Consider the following 17,317-nt stretch of genomic DNA (forward strand, 5'->3'; position numbering starts at 1 on the left):
GCTTCTTACTTTTCACCACCATGTCATTAATGTAAGCCTCTATAGTCTTCCCCATCTGGTCCTTGAAAATCTTGCTGATTAGCCTCTGATAAGTTGCCCCAGCATTTTTTAGTCCGAACGGCATAACTTTGGAACAATAGGTCCCTCATTCGGTAACGAAAGAAGTTTTCTCTTCATCAGCGGGGTCCATGGGGATTTGATTGTAGCCCGAATAAGCATCAAAGAAAGTTAAACGTTCGTACCTAGTAGTGGCATCCACCATTTGATCAATCTTTGGCAACGGGAAGCTATCCTTTGGACAAGCTTTGTTAAGATTGGTGAAGTCGATGTATACTCGCCATTTCCCATTCTTTTTATGCACAACAACAACATTTGAAAGCCAATATGGGTAATGCACTTCTCTAATGAACCCTGTATCAAGCAACCTATCAACTTCCTCGGCTATGATCTGATTGCGTTCTGGAACGAATCTTCTCTGCTTTTGCCTTACAGGTTTTACATTCGAATTGACGTTGAGGGAGTGATAGGATACAGAAAGGCTGATCCCTAGCATGTTTGAGTGGCTCCATGCGAACACATCAGCGTTGTGAGACAAGAAATCAATTAATTCCTGCTTCTCCCCCTCGGCAAGTCATACTCCCACTCTGGTTGTTCAGTTTAGCTTGTCATATTCGATCTGCACATCAACAAGGGGCTCTTCAGTCAAGTTCATAGGCTCCTCCTCCCCAGTCTTGTTGGGTAGAGGTTCCTGTAATTGCTATCTTGGGCTTGCAGAACGGACGGGGGTTTTGCCCTTTTTAGTAGATTTCAGCGTCACAGAATAGCATTCCTTGGCTGCCACTTGGTCCCCGTGAATGTTAATCACTTTGGTTCCATTTGGCCCCAAGTATCTCATTACTTGGTGTAGAGTTGAGGGAACACCTTAGACTTTGTGAATCCACCCTCTGCCTATCAGAAGGCTGTAAGAGGGATAGATCTTGACAACAACAAAGCTCTCTGTCATAACTCTTTCTGCAGCCTGAACTGTTACTTCTACCATACCGACGGGTTCCACTCATTTTCCATCAAACCCTAGCAAGGAATTTCCGGTAGGCTTGAGCTTCTCTGGCTTGATTTCGAGCCGATCGAACGTGTCCCTCTGCATAACATTCGCGCTGCTTCCAGGATCAATCAGAACTATTCGTACCAGGTATTCTACCACTGTCAAACTGACGACTAGTGGATCCTCGTGAGGAATCTGAACGCGGAACAGGTCAGTTTTGTCAAACTTTATTTGTGTTGACGTATTTTGTTGGTGTAGAGCGTTTACACTACTTATCCTCCTCTTCATCTGCGCTTGGCGGAGGAATGTTCGGAGTAGCTCGTCTGACTCCTCGCTAGGTTCAGGCCGACCATAAATTACATTTATGATCCGAACTGGTTGCGCGCTATGGGAGTTTGACTTTTGGTTCCTCTTTACTTGCTCAATCGGTCGGTTCTGTTCTGCCGCCGGTCCTTGGATATAACTTACAAACTCCCCTCTGGCTATCAGCATCTCCACCTGCCTCCTTAAGTTCCTACATTCGTTAGTCTGGTGACCAAAATCGCTATAGAAAACACAGTGTTTAGTCTGATCCCTCTGTTCGAGGGGTTGCCGAATTGGCAGGGGTGGATGGAACTTATCTTTATTTTCCTGGTATAGCCTCACCAAAGTGACTTTCAGCGGAGTAATCAACTCTTCCTCTCTGGGCCTCTTCTCTACCTTCTAGGAGGTCTGACGCTGTGACTGAGCCTGTTTTTGCTTGATCTCTGCTTTGGTTTTCTCTTCGGTTGATATGATGGACGTTTTCCGAGCGTTGGCTGCTTCTTCTTCTTCCAAGTGCACAAAACCATCAGCTCTTTCATTGAGTTCATCCATAGTCTTCGGCGTGTTCACTACCAGGCTTGTGTGGAACGGGGTGCCCCGAGTCATGGCCAACTTGAAGGCTTGAACCGTCGTAGATGATCGGTTGATCAACTATACATCAACCTTCGCAATAGCACGAATCATTGTAAAATAGGGCTATTGGTCGGGTAAGTCGAACCACTGGGACTGCGCTAGTCTAAGGCAACCTAAGTGTCTAGAGTCATTCTTAGGATGATGAAGGGGTATAGAGTGTTTGTTTGTCACTAAAGATAGGAATGTAAAGATGCATACATTAAGAACTTGCAAGAATTTAAAAGAGATAAAATGTGGGTAAAAGAGACTAGGGAAGTAACTTCACCACCTACAATATAAACATGCTAGAATATGATTCATTCGGGGAAAAACAACATAAATATGTGGCTATGATAAGTAGTTACTCATGGTTACTACATTACCTTCAAAGGATTCATGGAATCAATAGGCAAGAACAATTTATCAAAGATTTTACATGCTCAATTACCTAAACTAAAGTGTAATTTAAGACATGTTCACTAAGCTAAAAATTGTCAAACCATCAATCACATGATAAGAGCACATGAAGCTAAGAATTAAGAATAAGCCATCAAAGGAAGAACCTAAGCTATGACCTATCAAATCTCTCAACAACATGCCATTAAAACCATTCCAAAAATCTCATCTTCATTGTCACCATGAAAATGTAAACCATACAACCATGAAAACATACATTCTAAGACAAGAAAGTAGGTCCAACATGATCATTAAATCAAAATCAATTCATTACATCAAGTAAGAGTTCTAGATTATGGAATCACCACAAAAATACATTATTTTCCCCAAACTAGAATCAAAAGTAAAGCATGCTTACAATGAGGGGTTCCATTACCTCCCTAGAGGAGGAGTTAGTTACACATGGGAGCCTTAGAATGAAGAAGAACCATGGATCCTCCTTCCATTTTCGAGCTCCACTTTATTTGCTCCAAGAACTCTCCTCTTGCTCCTCTCTCTCCCCCCCCCCCCCCCCCCCAAAAATCTGATCCAAAAGTGAGATTCCTAATGTGTGGCCTCCCTTCTCTTCTTTTGTATAGGTAAGGCCTCTCTCTCCCTTCCAAAAAACATCCCCAACCACCTCATAAAGAAGTAAGTAGAAATGAGGAAACCAATGCATAAGTGGCTGCCAAACTAAGAATTCCCGAAGGCAATTCTGCCTGAATTTGAGCACTCGAAGCAAGGCCTCGAGCACTCGAAATTGGAGCAGATTGCTCCATGCTTGCTTTGCTTTGCCTAGACCTACTTTGGTAAAACGGCTATAACTTTGTGCTCCGAACTCAGAATGACAAACCGTTTAAAGATTTAGAAAGCTAATTCAGAGCTCTAAAAACTTTATGTTTTGGTGGAGATCCAATTCTCAAGTATGATTGGTCAAAATTGAAGAACAAGGCAGACTTTCATTGCTGTCAGGCAGTTCTAAGCACCTCTAATAAGAAGATCATAACTCCCTGCTCCGAACTCCGAATGACAAACCGCTTGAAGATTTGGAAAGCTGATTCAGAGCTCTAAATATGTCATGCTATGAGGGAAGTCCAGTTCTCGAGTTTGGTAGGTCAAAATGGCAAACAAAGTTCGGGCTTCACTGCTTCCAGAATTTCAGAATTGGCACCTTGATATTCAAAAACTCTACAAAACACCCTTCTTGCTCCTTTATTGCAATTGAACCTGAAAATGTACAAAAACATACAAATGAAAGTAATCTATATAATTAAACAAACAATGGACTTAACTAATGCAATTAAGGGCGCTTGAATATGCAATATTCGGCGCTTATCACACCCCCAAACTTACATTTTGCTAGTCCCTTAGCAAAACTACAATGAAAAACTTAATGAAAAGACAACCATGGGCATGCTACTACAAAAATATCATCCATGGTAAAATGAGATATATACATAGCTCAAAAATAACTTGAAACAGAAAAAGAGCTGGAGATGGGGTCATTGGGAAGACTACCTTGCATATATGAAGCATTGATACTAAACACATTTCAACATGCATGTATCAACATCATAGTCCATATAAATAACTCAATTGTCATCTCTTAAATGGAAATCAACTCTAACTTCAGTGAAAGTGGATTGGATTCTCAACATGCGGCTTTTACTTTCTTTTCCAATTCCAAAGTACAAGTTTTCAAATCATTGAATTCCCCTTTAAATGAGGTCCCTAAGGCATGATTTTATTTACAAAACAACTTTTGTTGCTTGTTGACAATTTATTGTAACTCAGAAGTGAAACATAAGATGGTTGTGCAATGCTGAAGTCCCTTAAGCTTTCTAACCAACCTATGTAGCAAGCGTTAGGCCAACAACTCCCAAACCAGATGGCTTTAGGGTGTTAAGTGTAGAGACACTCCAAAGGGCTTAATAGCTCAAGTTGGAAAGGCTACGGACTCCAACGAACCATGTTTATTACAAATTTTTTTGAATAACGGTGCAATGTTTCAGTCCTTTAAGCTTTATAACCAACCCTTGTAGCAAGCGTTAGGCTAACAACTCCCAAACCAGACGGCTTTAGGGTGCTAAGTGTAGAGACACTCCTAGGGCTTAATAACTCGAGTTGGAAAGGCTACGAACGTCAACTGGTCATTATTTTCTTTCTTTCTCAGATTTTTTTTTTTTTTTTTAGACAACTTAAATCATGCCAAAGATATTCATCTATCAAGTTCATCAAATCAGATTAACTAGGCCAAGGTCAAGGTTGATCAAGTTGCATGCCTCACAGTTAAGTTTTCAATGTGCATATGTGCATTGTGAAGCTTAAAAGAGTGTCAAATCCAGCGAGAATCTAATTGAGACATTTATATAGACTAATTTGAATCCACATGATCATTTCAACTCAAAAATTTCTTTATTTTCAAAAATGTCAATTGCTTCTATACACAAGGTATTAAACATATGCTTCATCTCCAACTAGTGTCAAGTTATACTATCATTGCTTAGCAAAAATTATGAAACCAAAAATGCATAAATACACCCCCAAACTTGAATGTCACATTGTCCTCAATGTGAGAAGACAAGTAAATGAAAATAAGAACAGAGAGGGTTAAAGAACAATAATACCAAGTCGAGTGATGATGACGTAGATGTTCAGCCATGTGAGTGCGCAACGTCGTCCCCCAAACTTGGATATGAAGACCTATCAAAACACAACTAAAATATACAGGTAAAAGCATTGGTCTCGTAAGGAGAAGGAGAACAAACAAAAAAATAGGACTAACAGGAATTGTAATAAAAGATAGAAATCTATAATAATTTTTCTTTTTTTTTTTTTTTTTTTTTTTTTTTTTTAGAGAATGCAAGAAGGTTGGATGGGTGGTGGGTTTTGGAGGTTGAAGCTGAGATGGGCTTGGGGTATTGGAGAGGGTTGGGATGGTGGGGTTGGGGTATGCTTGCATGGTGGTGAGGGAAGCAAGGATGGTGAATTGGTGCTCGGCTGGGTGGGTGGTGGTTTGTGAGGGTGGCCGAGAATGGGATGCATGAGGTTGGAGTTGGTGTGAGGTGGAGGGGCTCGGTTGTGTAAAGAGAGGTTGCTGTGGGTTGTGAGAAGGTTGGTTTAATGCAGAGGGTGGAGGTGAGATGGTTGGTGTTGAGGTTGATGAGGTTGAAAGGAGTTAGGGTAGTGAAGTGAGGGATGCCGAGAGCTGGGTTGTTGGTTTGGGTTGTGGTAAGCATGCATGGAAGTGGTGGACAAGAGAGTGAGGAAGCAGATTCGAGTGCTCGAACTGACCCTGCGAGCACTCGAATTGAAGGCAGTGGGCTCGGCATGGTTAGTGCAGGAAATTTGAGCACTCTAACAGGAATTGAGAGTGCTCGAAAATGAGGTAGTGGGTTGGGAAGTTGGGCTGAAAATTTGGAGCAATCCAAATGGAATTTAGAGTGCTCTAAAATTGAGCAGTGGTGCATGCAAGATTGGTTCACATTTAGAGCACTCTAAAATGGAATTAGAGTGCTCTAAATACAAGCAGCAGCCTCGGAATGATGGTGAAGAAGTTTGGAGCAATCCAAATGGTAGCTAGAGTGCTCTAAATGAAGGCAGTAGGCTCAGCATTGTGGGTTGAAGAATTTGGAGCACTCAAATTGGAATTTAGAGTGCACGAAATTGGCTCAGTAGCTTGTAAATGAATTGGCACATGGAGATGGAATGTTTCAGCCAACTTGAATGCATGGATGATCTTGCATGGATGGATTGCATGGCTGCATTTTGAGTGCATGGATGAATTCATTTGATGGATTGCCATGCATGGTGCTTCTAACCATCCATCCATCATGTAAGATTGTAACAAAGAAAGGCATGGAATGCATGTAACATAGAAATGCATGCAACATAAAAAAAAAATGCATGCAACATAGAAATGAATGGAATGCATGCAAGCAAGGTGTCTATGCATGCAAAAATGCAATATTGCATGGATGAACTTTCAACTTTTGAACTTTAATCCATTTTAATGCAAGGAGGGTAAATTGTCAAACTCTACACTTCATTGCAATGCATGGAAAATTTAGAAAATTTTTCAAATTGTACAATTTTTTTTTTTTTTTTTTTTTTTTTTTTTTTTTTTTTCAATGAGTGCATGGATGATTTCAAGAAGATTTCCCAACTTTTGAAACCTCACACAATGCATGGATGATTTTGAGAAAATTTTCAAGCTTTGGAACATCTCTTCAATGCATGAATGAGATTAAGAACATTTCAACAATGCATTGAAAATGAGAGGTTGTGCACATGAGTTGCATGCCAAAGATCCTATGAAATTGCTAAAAAGCGATGGCAATTTTTGGGAATGAAAATTAGAGCTGAGAAGGTCTAAGAGGCCGGTCTAAAATTGCGGAACACAACTGAAAATCATTTCAGAAAAATCAAATTTTTGGCTTTTCTAAACCATTTCCAAGAAAATTTCAAGGCACGAGCAATTTGAGAAGGTAGAGAAGCTTGGAACATCGAAAGAATTTCTTCCCTTGCTTTGTTAAATTTAATGTCGATAGCTAGACGAACCAGGATCGGGATCCATTGGAGAGATGGATCCTTAACGCTCCATATGCAACTTGCCTCCTTCATATGCTCTCAAACTTGGATTAATGAATGGTGAGGGATATTGATCCTTCCGAAGAGAAACAAGTTTGGCCTTAGAGGATTTGAGCATCGCTTTTAATCTCACTTCTTTTATTTTCAGATTTAAGCAAAGGTGTTACTTGTTCGAGATTATGGAGGCTCGTTGAATGTCATTGTCTTGACTAACAATGGGAGGATCATGACCTTTCATATTTGCAATCTCCAAGTCATATACCTCATTGTACTAAAATGGTTTGTTCACAGGTTGAGTATCATGGACAATGATTCTAGATTGGGCCGGAATGATTGGAAGAATTTCCAGTAACTTGTCAACATTCTCCTTACCTTTGTCCGGTGGTTCACCCTCAAAATGTTGAGGTAACTCCGGTGAAGAATTGGAAGGAGATGGACATTCCCAAGATAGAGATGGGTTTGGTGCTACCCATAAAGGAGAGGAAAATGGTGATGGAATATCAAGTAAGGAGTTGACTTTCCGAATGGATTTTTCCTCATCAAAATCCTCAAAATCAGAATGGACCAAGCAAGCTTGTAGGGGATCCTCCGTTGAAGGAGGTGGAATTGGATTTTCAATGAGTTCATCAGCAATAGTGATTGCAAAACACTCACTCTCATCCAGAGAAAGATGCACAGCATTGAAAATATTGAGCTTAACATTCATATTCCCAAAAGAGATATCCATCAATCCGGTTCTACAGTTAATAGAAGCGTTAGCTGTAGCTAGAAAAGGACGTCCGAGAATTATGGGAATGTGTTTTCTTGGGTCGTGGACTGGTTCCGTATCAAGAACTACGAAGTCTACCGGGAAGTAGAACCTATCCACCTTTATGATAACATCTTCAATGATTCCCCGTGGTTGCTTAATAGATCTATCAGCAAGTTGCAATACTATCGGAGTTGGTTTAAGATCTCCCAAACCAAGTTGTAGGTAAACCGAATATGGAATCAAATTCACACTAGCTCCTAAGTCAAGGAGGGCCCTCTCGATTTTGTTGTCACCAATGACACAAGAGATTATGGAGGCACCCGGATCCTTATACTTTGGAGGAGTGCTGTGCTGAATGATCGCACTAACATTTTCGGTTAACCTCACTTTCTTTGGTAAATGACTTCTGGAAGTGCGCTTTTAAGTGCACAAATCCTTAAGGAATTTTGCATAGGGAGGAATTTGCTTGATAGCATCCAAGAGAGAAAGATTGATCTTTACTTGCCTAAAGACCTCCCACGTGTCTTGAATTTTACAATTCTTATTCCCAAAATGTGTCGACTCTTGAAGACGTTGAGGGAACGGAGCTTTTGGCTCATAAGTAGTTTCTACATTTGGGGTGACATGCGTGGGATTTCTTTGAATGGTATTTGGACACGAAGAACTTGGATTTGGATTGGAAGAGCTTGAATTTGGATTTTTCAAAGGAGGATTTTGTTCACTTTTGTCTCCATCGACCTTGTTGTCAACCACTTTACCACTCCGAAGGGTGGTGATAGCTTGAACATGCTCAAGACTCGGCCCACTCGAAAGAGGGGTTTCATCAATTGCATGTATCCCTCTAGGATTTTCAAATGGTTGAGCGGGAAGCTTACCCTTGTCTTTTTGAAGAAGTTGGTTCACTTGGTTAGCTATTTGTCCCATTTGATTTTCGAGCCTAGCTATGGATTGAGTATGGGAGTGAACCATTTGGAGAGTAGGTTACAAGGATGTCAAGAGATACTTGTTGGAATCCATGATTTGCTTGTTTAATGATTCCATCATTTGCACATTTAATGATTCCATCATTTGCTTATTTGCAGCCACTATCTCATCAATTGGATTAACAGGAGGTTGAGTGGAGACATTTGGATTGTATGGAGGTTGGTAGCTTGAAGAGGCTTGGAAAGGCCTACCTTGATATTGAGAAGAGGGCTGATTTTGAGGCCCTTGATTTTGAAGTTGGGAATTTTGTGGGGCTTGTTGCCTCCACGAAAAATTCGGATGGTCCCTCTAACCTGGATTATATGTATTGGAATATGGGTTATGCCCGGGCCTTGAGAACATGGCATTAGCTTGCTCTTGGTTGGGATTGGGAAATTGCTCCGGTGTGGGGCAATCTTCCGAGAGATGGAATGAACTAGTACATGAAGCACAAACCGAACTTGCCGAATTTTGAGACAATGAAGGGGGAAGATGTGGTGCCATCAATTGGTAGAATTTATGAGCAATGGCATCCAATTGAGATGATTCCTCCCTTATTGATTTTTATTAACAAGGATTGGTGTTCTTTGGAGTGGTTGAGGTCGGAGCCCTACGAGAATTGTGTTAAAGTGAATTTTCACTCAAATTCTCAAGTAAGGTCCAAGCCTCATCTGCATTCTTGGACATGAACATCCCACCACAAGAAGAGTCAACCATGAATCTATGGGTGTCGGTCAAGCCGGCATAGAAAGCTTGCACTAATTGCCATTTTGGGATCAAATGATGAGGACACTTCCGAAGAAGATCTTGTAACCTTTCCCAAGTCTCATGGAGTTATTCTCCATCAACTTGAGAAAAGCTTAGAATGGAACGCCTCATTTAGTTGGTTTTACTCACCAGATAATACTTCTTAAGAAATTCTTGTTGCAATTGAGCCCAAGAAGTAATAGAGTTGGGAGCGAGGGAGTTCAACCAATATTTTGCCCTATCCTTTAGGGAGAATGGGAAAAGATGTAAAGATGGAAGCATTTGGATGGTACTAGATTTGATCTCATATTGAGCTGCATCGATGTTTGGCATCACTATGCAAGATGGAGAAGCATAGGTGGTAGGGATGAAATGATCTCTAAGAGTCATTGGCTCGATATTAGGAATTTCAGCCTTTTCATTCCCCGGATTTCCTATATTATCCCCCATTGTATTAAATTCAGTTTCAAGATCCCGTGTAAGAGTAGGTTCCCTAGGGTTCCGTCTAAGAGTTCTTTCAAGAGGATTGATATCAATGGGCGAATCGATTGTGGGTAGAGAGAGTGACCTACGACCGAACATCAACAGCACAGCATATAATCAACAAAGCAATTCATTATCCACAACTCCACATACGATGTTCCCTTTCCCCTCAATTATCAAAACAGAAAATAAATGGCCATGATAAGGACCGATGCTTGAACACGAAATTAAAACAATAATATAGCCTCAACAAGGGCTTACAAATAAATTAACTACTTCTAAGCTTAACACATGCACAATATATAACAATGCGAAACTAAAAGGTCAAGAAGCTTACCTAAGGTCCTCTAGACTTACACTTTGCTAGCGTTCCCACGGCGAGAGTCGAGTCCCTAGAATCTTACAACATAAAAATGGTTAAACCATACGAAAAATATGCACAAAACACAATATTAACAATCACACTAAGTTTAACCCTAAAACTTTGGTTGCTAAACCGTATGCAAGTCCCCGGCAACGGCGCCAAAAATTGATCGGTTGATCAACTATACATCAACCTTTGCAATAGTACGAATCATTGTAAAATAGGGCTATTGGTCGGGTAAGTCGAACCACTGGGACTGTGCTAGTCTAAGGCAACCTAAGTGTCTAGAGTCATTCTTAGGATGATGAAGGGGTATAGAGTGTTTGTTTGTCACTAAAGATAGGAATGTAAAGATGCATACATTAAGAACTTGCAAGAATTTAAAAGAGATAAAATGTGGGTAAAAGAGACTAGGGAAGTAACTTCACCACCTACAATATAAACATGCTAGAATATGATTCATTCGGGGAAAAGCAACATAAATATGTGGCTATGATAAGTAGTTACTCATGGTTACTACATTACCTTCAAAGGATTCATGGAATCAATAGGCAAGAACAATTTATCAAAGATTTTACATGCTCAATTACCTAAACTAAAGTGTAATTTAAGACATGTTCACTAAGCTAGAAATTGTCAAACCATCAATCACATGATAAGAGCACATGAAGCTAAGAATTAAGAATAAGCCATCAAAGGAAGAACCTAAGCAATGGCCTATCAAATCTCTTAACAACATGCCATTAAAACCATTCCAAAAATCTCATCTTCATTGTCACCATGAAAATGTAAACCATACAACCATGAAAACATACATTCTAAGACAAGAAAGTAGGTCCAACATGATCATTAAATCAAAATCAATTTATTACATCAAGTAAGAGTTCTAGATTATGGAATCACCACAAAAATACATTATTTTCCCCAAACTAGAATCAAAAGTAAAGCATGCTTACAATGAGGGGTTCCATTACCTCCTTAGAGGAGGAGTTAGTTACACATGGGAGCCTTAGAATGAAGAAGAACCATGGATCCTCCTTCCATTTTCGAGTTCCCCTTTATTTGCTCCAAGAACTCTCCTCTTGCTCCTCTCTCTCCCCCCAAAAATCTGATCCAAAAGTGAGATTCCTAATGTGTGGCCTCCCTTCTCTTCTTTTGTATAGGTAAGGCCTCTCTCTCCCTTCCAAAAAACATCCCCAACCACCTCATAAAGAAGTAAGTAGAAATGAGGAAACCAATGCACAAGTGGCTGCCAAATTGAGAATTCCCAAAGGCAATTCTGCCTGAATTTCGAGCACTCGAAGCAAGGCCTCGAGCACTCAAAATTGGAGCAGATTGCTCCATGCTTGCTTTGCTTTGCCCGTACCTACTTTGGTAAAATGGCTATAACTTTGTGCTCCAAACTCCGAATGACAAACCGTTTAAAGATTTGGAAAGCTAATTCAGAGCTCTAAAACTTTATGTTTTGGTGGAGATCCAATTCTCAAGTCTGTTTGGTCAAAATTGAAGAACAAGGTAGACTTTCATTGCTGCCAGGCAGTTCTGAGCACCTCTAATAAGAAGATCATAACTCCCTGCTCCGAACTTCGAATGATAAACCGCTTGAAGATTTGGAAAGCTGATTCAGAGTTCTAAATATGTCATGTTATGAGGGAAGTCCAGTTCTCGAGTTTGGTAGGTCAAAATGGCGAACAAAGTTTGGGCTTCACTACTGCCTGAATTTTAGAATTGGCACCTTGATATTCAAAAACTCTACAAAACACCCTTCTTGCTCCTTTATTGCAATTGAACCTGAAAATGCACAAAAACATACAAATTAAAGTAATCTACATAATTAAATGAACAATGGACTTAACTAATGCAATTAAGGGCGCTTGAATATGCAATATTCGGCGCTTATCAGTAGACGGATGACATTCAATCACCATGCTCTTTGTAAGGTTAAACCTAGTAAGAAAAGCTTGGAGGCGTTCATCCTCATGTTGCTTCATTGTGAATAGACTCAAAATGTCCTTCGCCGGACGCTTATTCCTATAGTACTGACTTATGAACCGATCGCACAAACTTCGAAAACTATCTACTGAGCCCCTCGACAGGTTCTTGAACCAATTGAGCGCTGGTCCAGCTAGGCTTGTAGGAAAGCACTTGTATATTAAGGAGTCGTTCTCTCTGTTCAAGGCCATCTTCAACTGGATATGATATACATGATCAATTGGATTAGTTGTTCCATTGAACAGAATGAAAATAGGCATGGAGAATTTCCTCAGACTCAGAGCATTCAGAATTTCATCAGTAAATGGCAAGTCAACTGTCCGAGCTGCTGAGCAGAGGGCCTCATTCTCTCTTTGGAACCTTGCGCAGCTCTCTGATCTGTGGATTTTCTTTCTGAGTTTCGATAATCGAACGTAGCCATTAAAGACTGATAAAGCAGATCAAATAATCTTTCCTCCACGAACTCCTTCTGCCAGAGTGGTGTAGCTTTGTGGCAATCAAACTCCATGGCCTCTTCTCGGTTGAGTCTTTCTTGATAGGGATCGAAAGCCAAGGCTTCGTTCTGCCTGATCTGTTCGCGTCGTGGATCTAAGTGAATCGATCCCTCGTGATCTTCAACACGATGAACATTAGGCAAAAAATCATCTAGCCTGACATCCTTGCGCCGTCTGATTATTCCCCTCGTGCTTACCTTGGTGTGCAACGCCGTGTTAGCTACCTCCCTCGACTGTCGGAAGTGGACGCGGAATCTTCGAAGCTTCTTGACGCTGCATTTCAGCTCTTAACTCAGCATTTTCTCTTCTGAGAGCTTCGACCATGCTCATTAGCTCATCAAGCTTCGTCTGTTGGACATTCTCCATCGAATTGGAGTTCTCACCTCCTATCATGATTCTTGAATGGAGTAAAGGCATTAATCACAAGTTCTTAACTAGATCTGAGCTTCGCTAATGCGAATCGCGTCAGATTTGGACTCAAATTCACTAAATTGTGTTCACAATTCGCTAGATCTGAGCTTCCCAAGCTTTGAACTTGTTAGTTCTAGCCACAATCGAAAAAATCACTGCTGCGTAGATCCGACGCCAATTCCTTAGAATCAACACGAATCAAAACTTCCTCAGAATAAATCGCAATCTCTTAGATCTGGATTCAACTTCCAGAGATTAAGTTTCGTCTTCACGAATCAATCTGAATCAACATGATATTAATCAAACATGAATCAATCTTCAACGATTCCCACAAACGGTGCCAATTGTAAATGTAAGAAAATCTTCCTCTCTCAATTTAGACAGAGTTTCATTACATTTCCAGATTTTTTTTTTTCTTTCTATACTATTATTCATCCATTTATAGACAATTACAAGTGCCATAAAAGTATCGTAACTAATTTCTTATGTTGGGTTCTTAGCTCTGGGCCTTCTTCCTCTTGGGCTTGGCTTTACTCTACAGATCTTCAATTTTGGGCCTGTTCTGCAAGGATTTGGTATGGGTCGAGATCCATCACTTTATCCGATGCTCCTCTCGCAGGTCATATCCAGCCCATACTATTTTTAGTATCCTCACTTAGTGAAGGATAAAAGAAGAAAACCATTCGGCATAATTTCTTTATTGGTTTCTATTTGTGGGGAGTTGCGAGGTCATGAAATGAATATCTGCCATGCTAATAGACATACATGAATATAAAGCAGGCAATGTGTTCTATAGTTTTGTTAGTTCTAATTACGCTCTTAGTTGTTCTAATTTTTATTCTTTAATTTCCCACCTAAATAAATGTTCTTTTATAGTAAAAATATATAAAAAGAGGATAAAAGAGAGAATTGCGTAAAGGCTTGAATGAGATGAATTACTCATTCACAACTCCAGTATTTATAGATAAAATGAGCACATGCTCATATTACAAGAAAGGAAACTAAATCAAATCATTGCATATTCTATGCCTAGACATATGCGTAAATAAAGTTAAATTCATGATTTATGGCTATCATATCTCAGATAATATGGTAAGTCACATCCCATGATTTGGGCCTATCATATCTCTGGTATTATGGTAAGTCATACCATAAATTGTGGTATCATAAATGCTAACACTCCCCCTCAAGTTGGTGCGTGGATATCTGAAACATCTAACTTGGACAATGCATTCTCAAATACAATCTTGCTGACGCCCTTTGTAAGAATGTCTGCAAGCTGTTGAGAGCTTGTGACAAATGGAGTGCAAATTTGACCAGAGATGATCTTCTCTCGAATGAAGTGACGATCCATCTTTATATGCTTAGTCCTGTCATGCTAAACGGGATTTACTGCTATGCTAATGACAGACTTGTTGTCGTAGTAGAGTGAGAATGGAAGTGACATTGGAAGGCACAAGTCTGTCATCAAGGTTTTCAGCCAAAGTAACTCACCTACCCCAAGAGCCATAGCCCTACACTCTGCCTCTGCACTAGATCGAGAGACAACATCCTGCTTCTTACTGCGCCAAGTAACCAAGTTACCACCAATAGTGGTACAACAACCTGAAGTAGACCTCCTATCTAAAATTGATCCTGTATAATCAGCATCTGTCCAAGCCTCAACACGTAAGTGACCATGATTAGTAAATAAAATACCACGGCCTAGACACCATTTTAAGTAGCGAAGAATCCGAATAGCTGCATCAAGGTGGGGGCACGAGGAGAGTGCATGAATTGACTCACGACACTCACAGCATAAGCAATTTCAGGTCGAGTCATGGATAAATAGATGAGCATCCCCACAAGTCGTTGATACTGACCAATATCTGACAATAACAGGATGAGCGCTAAGCTGACCAGAAGTAGAAAACAAGTCAAGAACATACTTACGTTGAGAGATGAAAATGCCAGTCTTGGAACGAGCCACCTCAATACCTAAGAAATACCGTAGGGGACCATGATCCATAATCTCAAACTGACGGCCAAGATAGCTCTTAACCTCATTAATTCTGGTAGTATCATCGACATACACAATGAGAGCAACTGTCTTATCGCCTGAATGACGTAAAAACCAGGTATGATCAGCTGCACTTTGATAGAAACCAAACTTGAGTATAGCAGTGCCAAAACGATCAGACCAAGCTCGAGGAGACTGCTTGAGGCCATATAGAGAACGACGAAGACGACATACCATACCAGAATGAGCAGGAGAACGAAAGCCCGGAGGAGGAACCATGTACACCTCCTTCTGCAAATCACCATTAAGAAAGGCATTCTTGACATCTAACTGAAATAGAGGCCAAGATCGAATTGCAGCAACGGAAAATAATACACGGATGGTATTCATCTTCGCAACAGGGGCAAAAGTTTCTTGGTAATCTATGCCATAAGTCTGAGCATAACCCTTGGTAACCAATCGGGCCTTGTAATGAGCAATTGACCTATCTGGATTATGTTTAACTGTAAACACCCAACGACAACCCATAGCCTTTCGTCCAATAGGAAGCGAAACCATATCCCAAGTCTGATTTTTCTCAAGTGCTTATAGTTCTTCTGTCATAGCATCACGCCAATGAGGTTGTGCTAGTGCATTTGCAACACTAGAAGGATTAAGAACCGAGGCAACAAAAATAAGAAAACTCCGATAGGAAGATGAGAGAGCATAATCAGAAACAAAATTAGAAATAGGGTAAGTACAAGAACATTTATCCTTTCGAAGAGCAATGGGGCGATCATCAAGCGAAATAATACCTTGAGAAGGCAGAGCTAGTACCGAAGGAACAGGGCAGTCAATCATGGGAGTAGAAGCTTGTACCTGTTATCGCCGACTATAAACCTATGAAAAAGGAACAATTCCCCCTATTGGAGGGGTATCACGAGGAGGAATTATAGAACAAGAAACAAGTGGTGGTAGAGGAGTTAAAAACGGAAGAAGGTGATCATCTATTATATTCAATGGGAACCATTTATTCTGAGAACCAACTGAACCACTATAGTATGGTGTATGCTCAAAGAAAGAAACGACCATGGATATAAACCGCTGATGACTTGGAGGATGGTAACACCTATAACCTTTTTGAGAGTGATAATAACCCAAAAACACACATTTCAAAGCCTTGGGGTCAAGCTTTGTACGAGTTTGCCCCAACTGCTGAACAAAGCACACACACCCGAAGACTCGTGAAGGAATCAAAAATAGAGATGAATTGGGATGTAAGACTGAGAGTGGGGCTGCAAAGTTAAGAATCCTAGAAGGAGTCCTATTAATGATGTAAACAGTGGTAAGAATTGCATCTCCCCAAAATGACTGGGGAACATTCATGCCAATGCAAATTGCTCTGGCTAAGTCAAGGATATAGCGATTCTTTCTCTTAAAATAACCATTTTATTGAGGAGTTTTAACATTAGCCAGCTGATGCTCAATCCCAAATTCTGTACATAACCATTGTACCTCCCCATAAGTGTACTCTGTACCCGGGTTAGATCAGAATTTTTTAATAGTACGACCATATTGAGTCTGAACCATTGTCATAAAATTTTTAAAAATGGTGTATACCTCATTTTTGTTTTTCATAAGATAAGCCCAAGTAACACGGCTATGATCATCAATGAACGACACGAAATATCGAAATCCAAGACTAGAAATAACTGGGTAAGGACCCCACACATCTGAATGAACAAGATCAAAAGGTGTTAAAGCAGATTTCTTACTACTAGTAGGATAACTAGAATGAACATGTTTAGCCATATGATATGTTTCACAGGATAAATCTGACACTGCCACGTTGCAAAATAAGGAAGGAAATAAATGTTTCAAATAACCAAAAGAAATATGTCCTAAACGCATGTGCCAATGCATAAGCTGGGCTTTATTAGATGAAACAATATTAGAAAATGAAGCTGAATGTGCTTGAGGTGACAAAGGAGCATCCAATAGGTATAAACCGTCCACTTCACGCCCACTGTCAATCGTCCGTTTTGACACCAAATCTTGAAAAACACAATGAGTGGGAAAAATGTTACACTGCAATTTAATTGTTTGGTAACGTTACTAACAGAAATATAATTTATAGTCAACTTTGGAACAT

General features: G+C 40.2%; 1 protein-coding gene across 1 annotated transcript; it reads right to left on the reverse strand.

The window, feature by feature from the left end:
• Positions 1-1,054: 1,054 nt before the first annotated feature.
• Positions 1,055-1,897, reverse strand: LOC132272870 (uncharacterized). Its single transcript, XM_059773949.1, has 2 exons — positions 1,759-1,897; positions 1,055-1,662 (listed from the first exon to the last, which is right to left on the reverse strand). The coding sequence occupies exons 1-2, from the start codon at positions 1,895-1,897 to the stop codon at positions 1,055-1,057; spliced, it is 747 nt and encodes a 248-aa protein (XP_059629932.1).
• Between the last annotated feature and the right edge of the window lie 15,420 nt (positions 1,898-17,317).

The sequence above is a fragment of the Cornus florida genome, unplaced genomic scaffold, assembly GCF_030987335.1.
Source record: "Cornus florida cultivar Cherokee Brave unplaced genomic scaffold, ASM3098733v1 CherokeeBrave_3.0.0_Hap2_Chr09, whole genome shotgun sequence".
NCBI lineage: Eukaryota > Viridiplantae > Streptophyta > Magnoliopsida > Cornales > Cornaceae > Cornus > Cornus florida.

Excerpts from the sequence above, each read along its gene's own strand:
- LOC132272870 (XM_059773949.1), bottom strand. The coding sequence starts at position 1,897 with ATGGATGAACTCAATGAAAGAGCTGATGGTTTTGTGCACTTGGAAGAA. Across the intron at positions 1,663-1,758 it reads AAAACAGGCTCAGTCACAGC|ATAAGTTCCATCCACCCCTG; the intron begins GTCAGACCTCCT and ends AGGAAAATAAAG.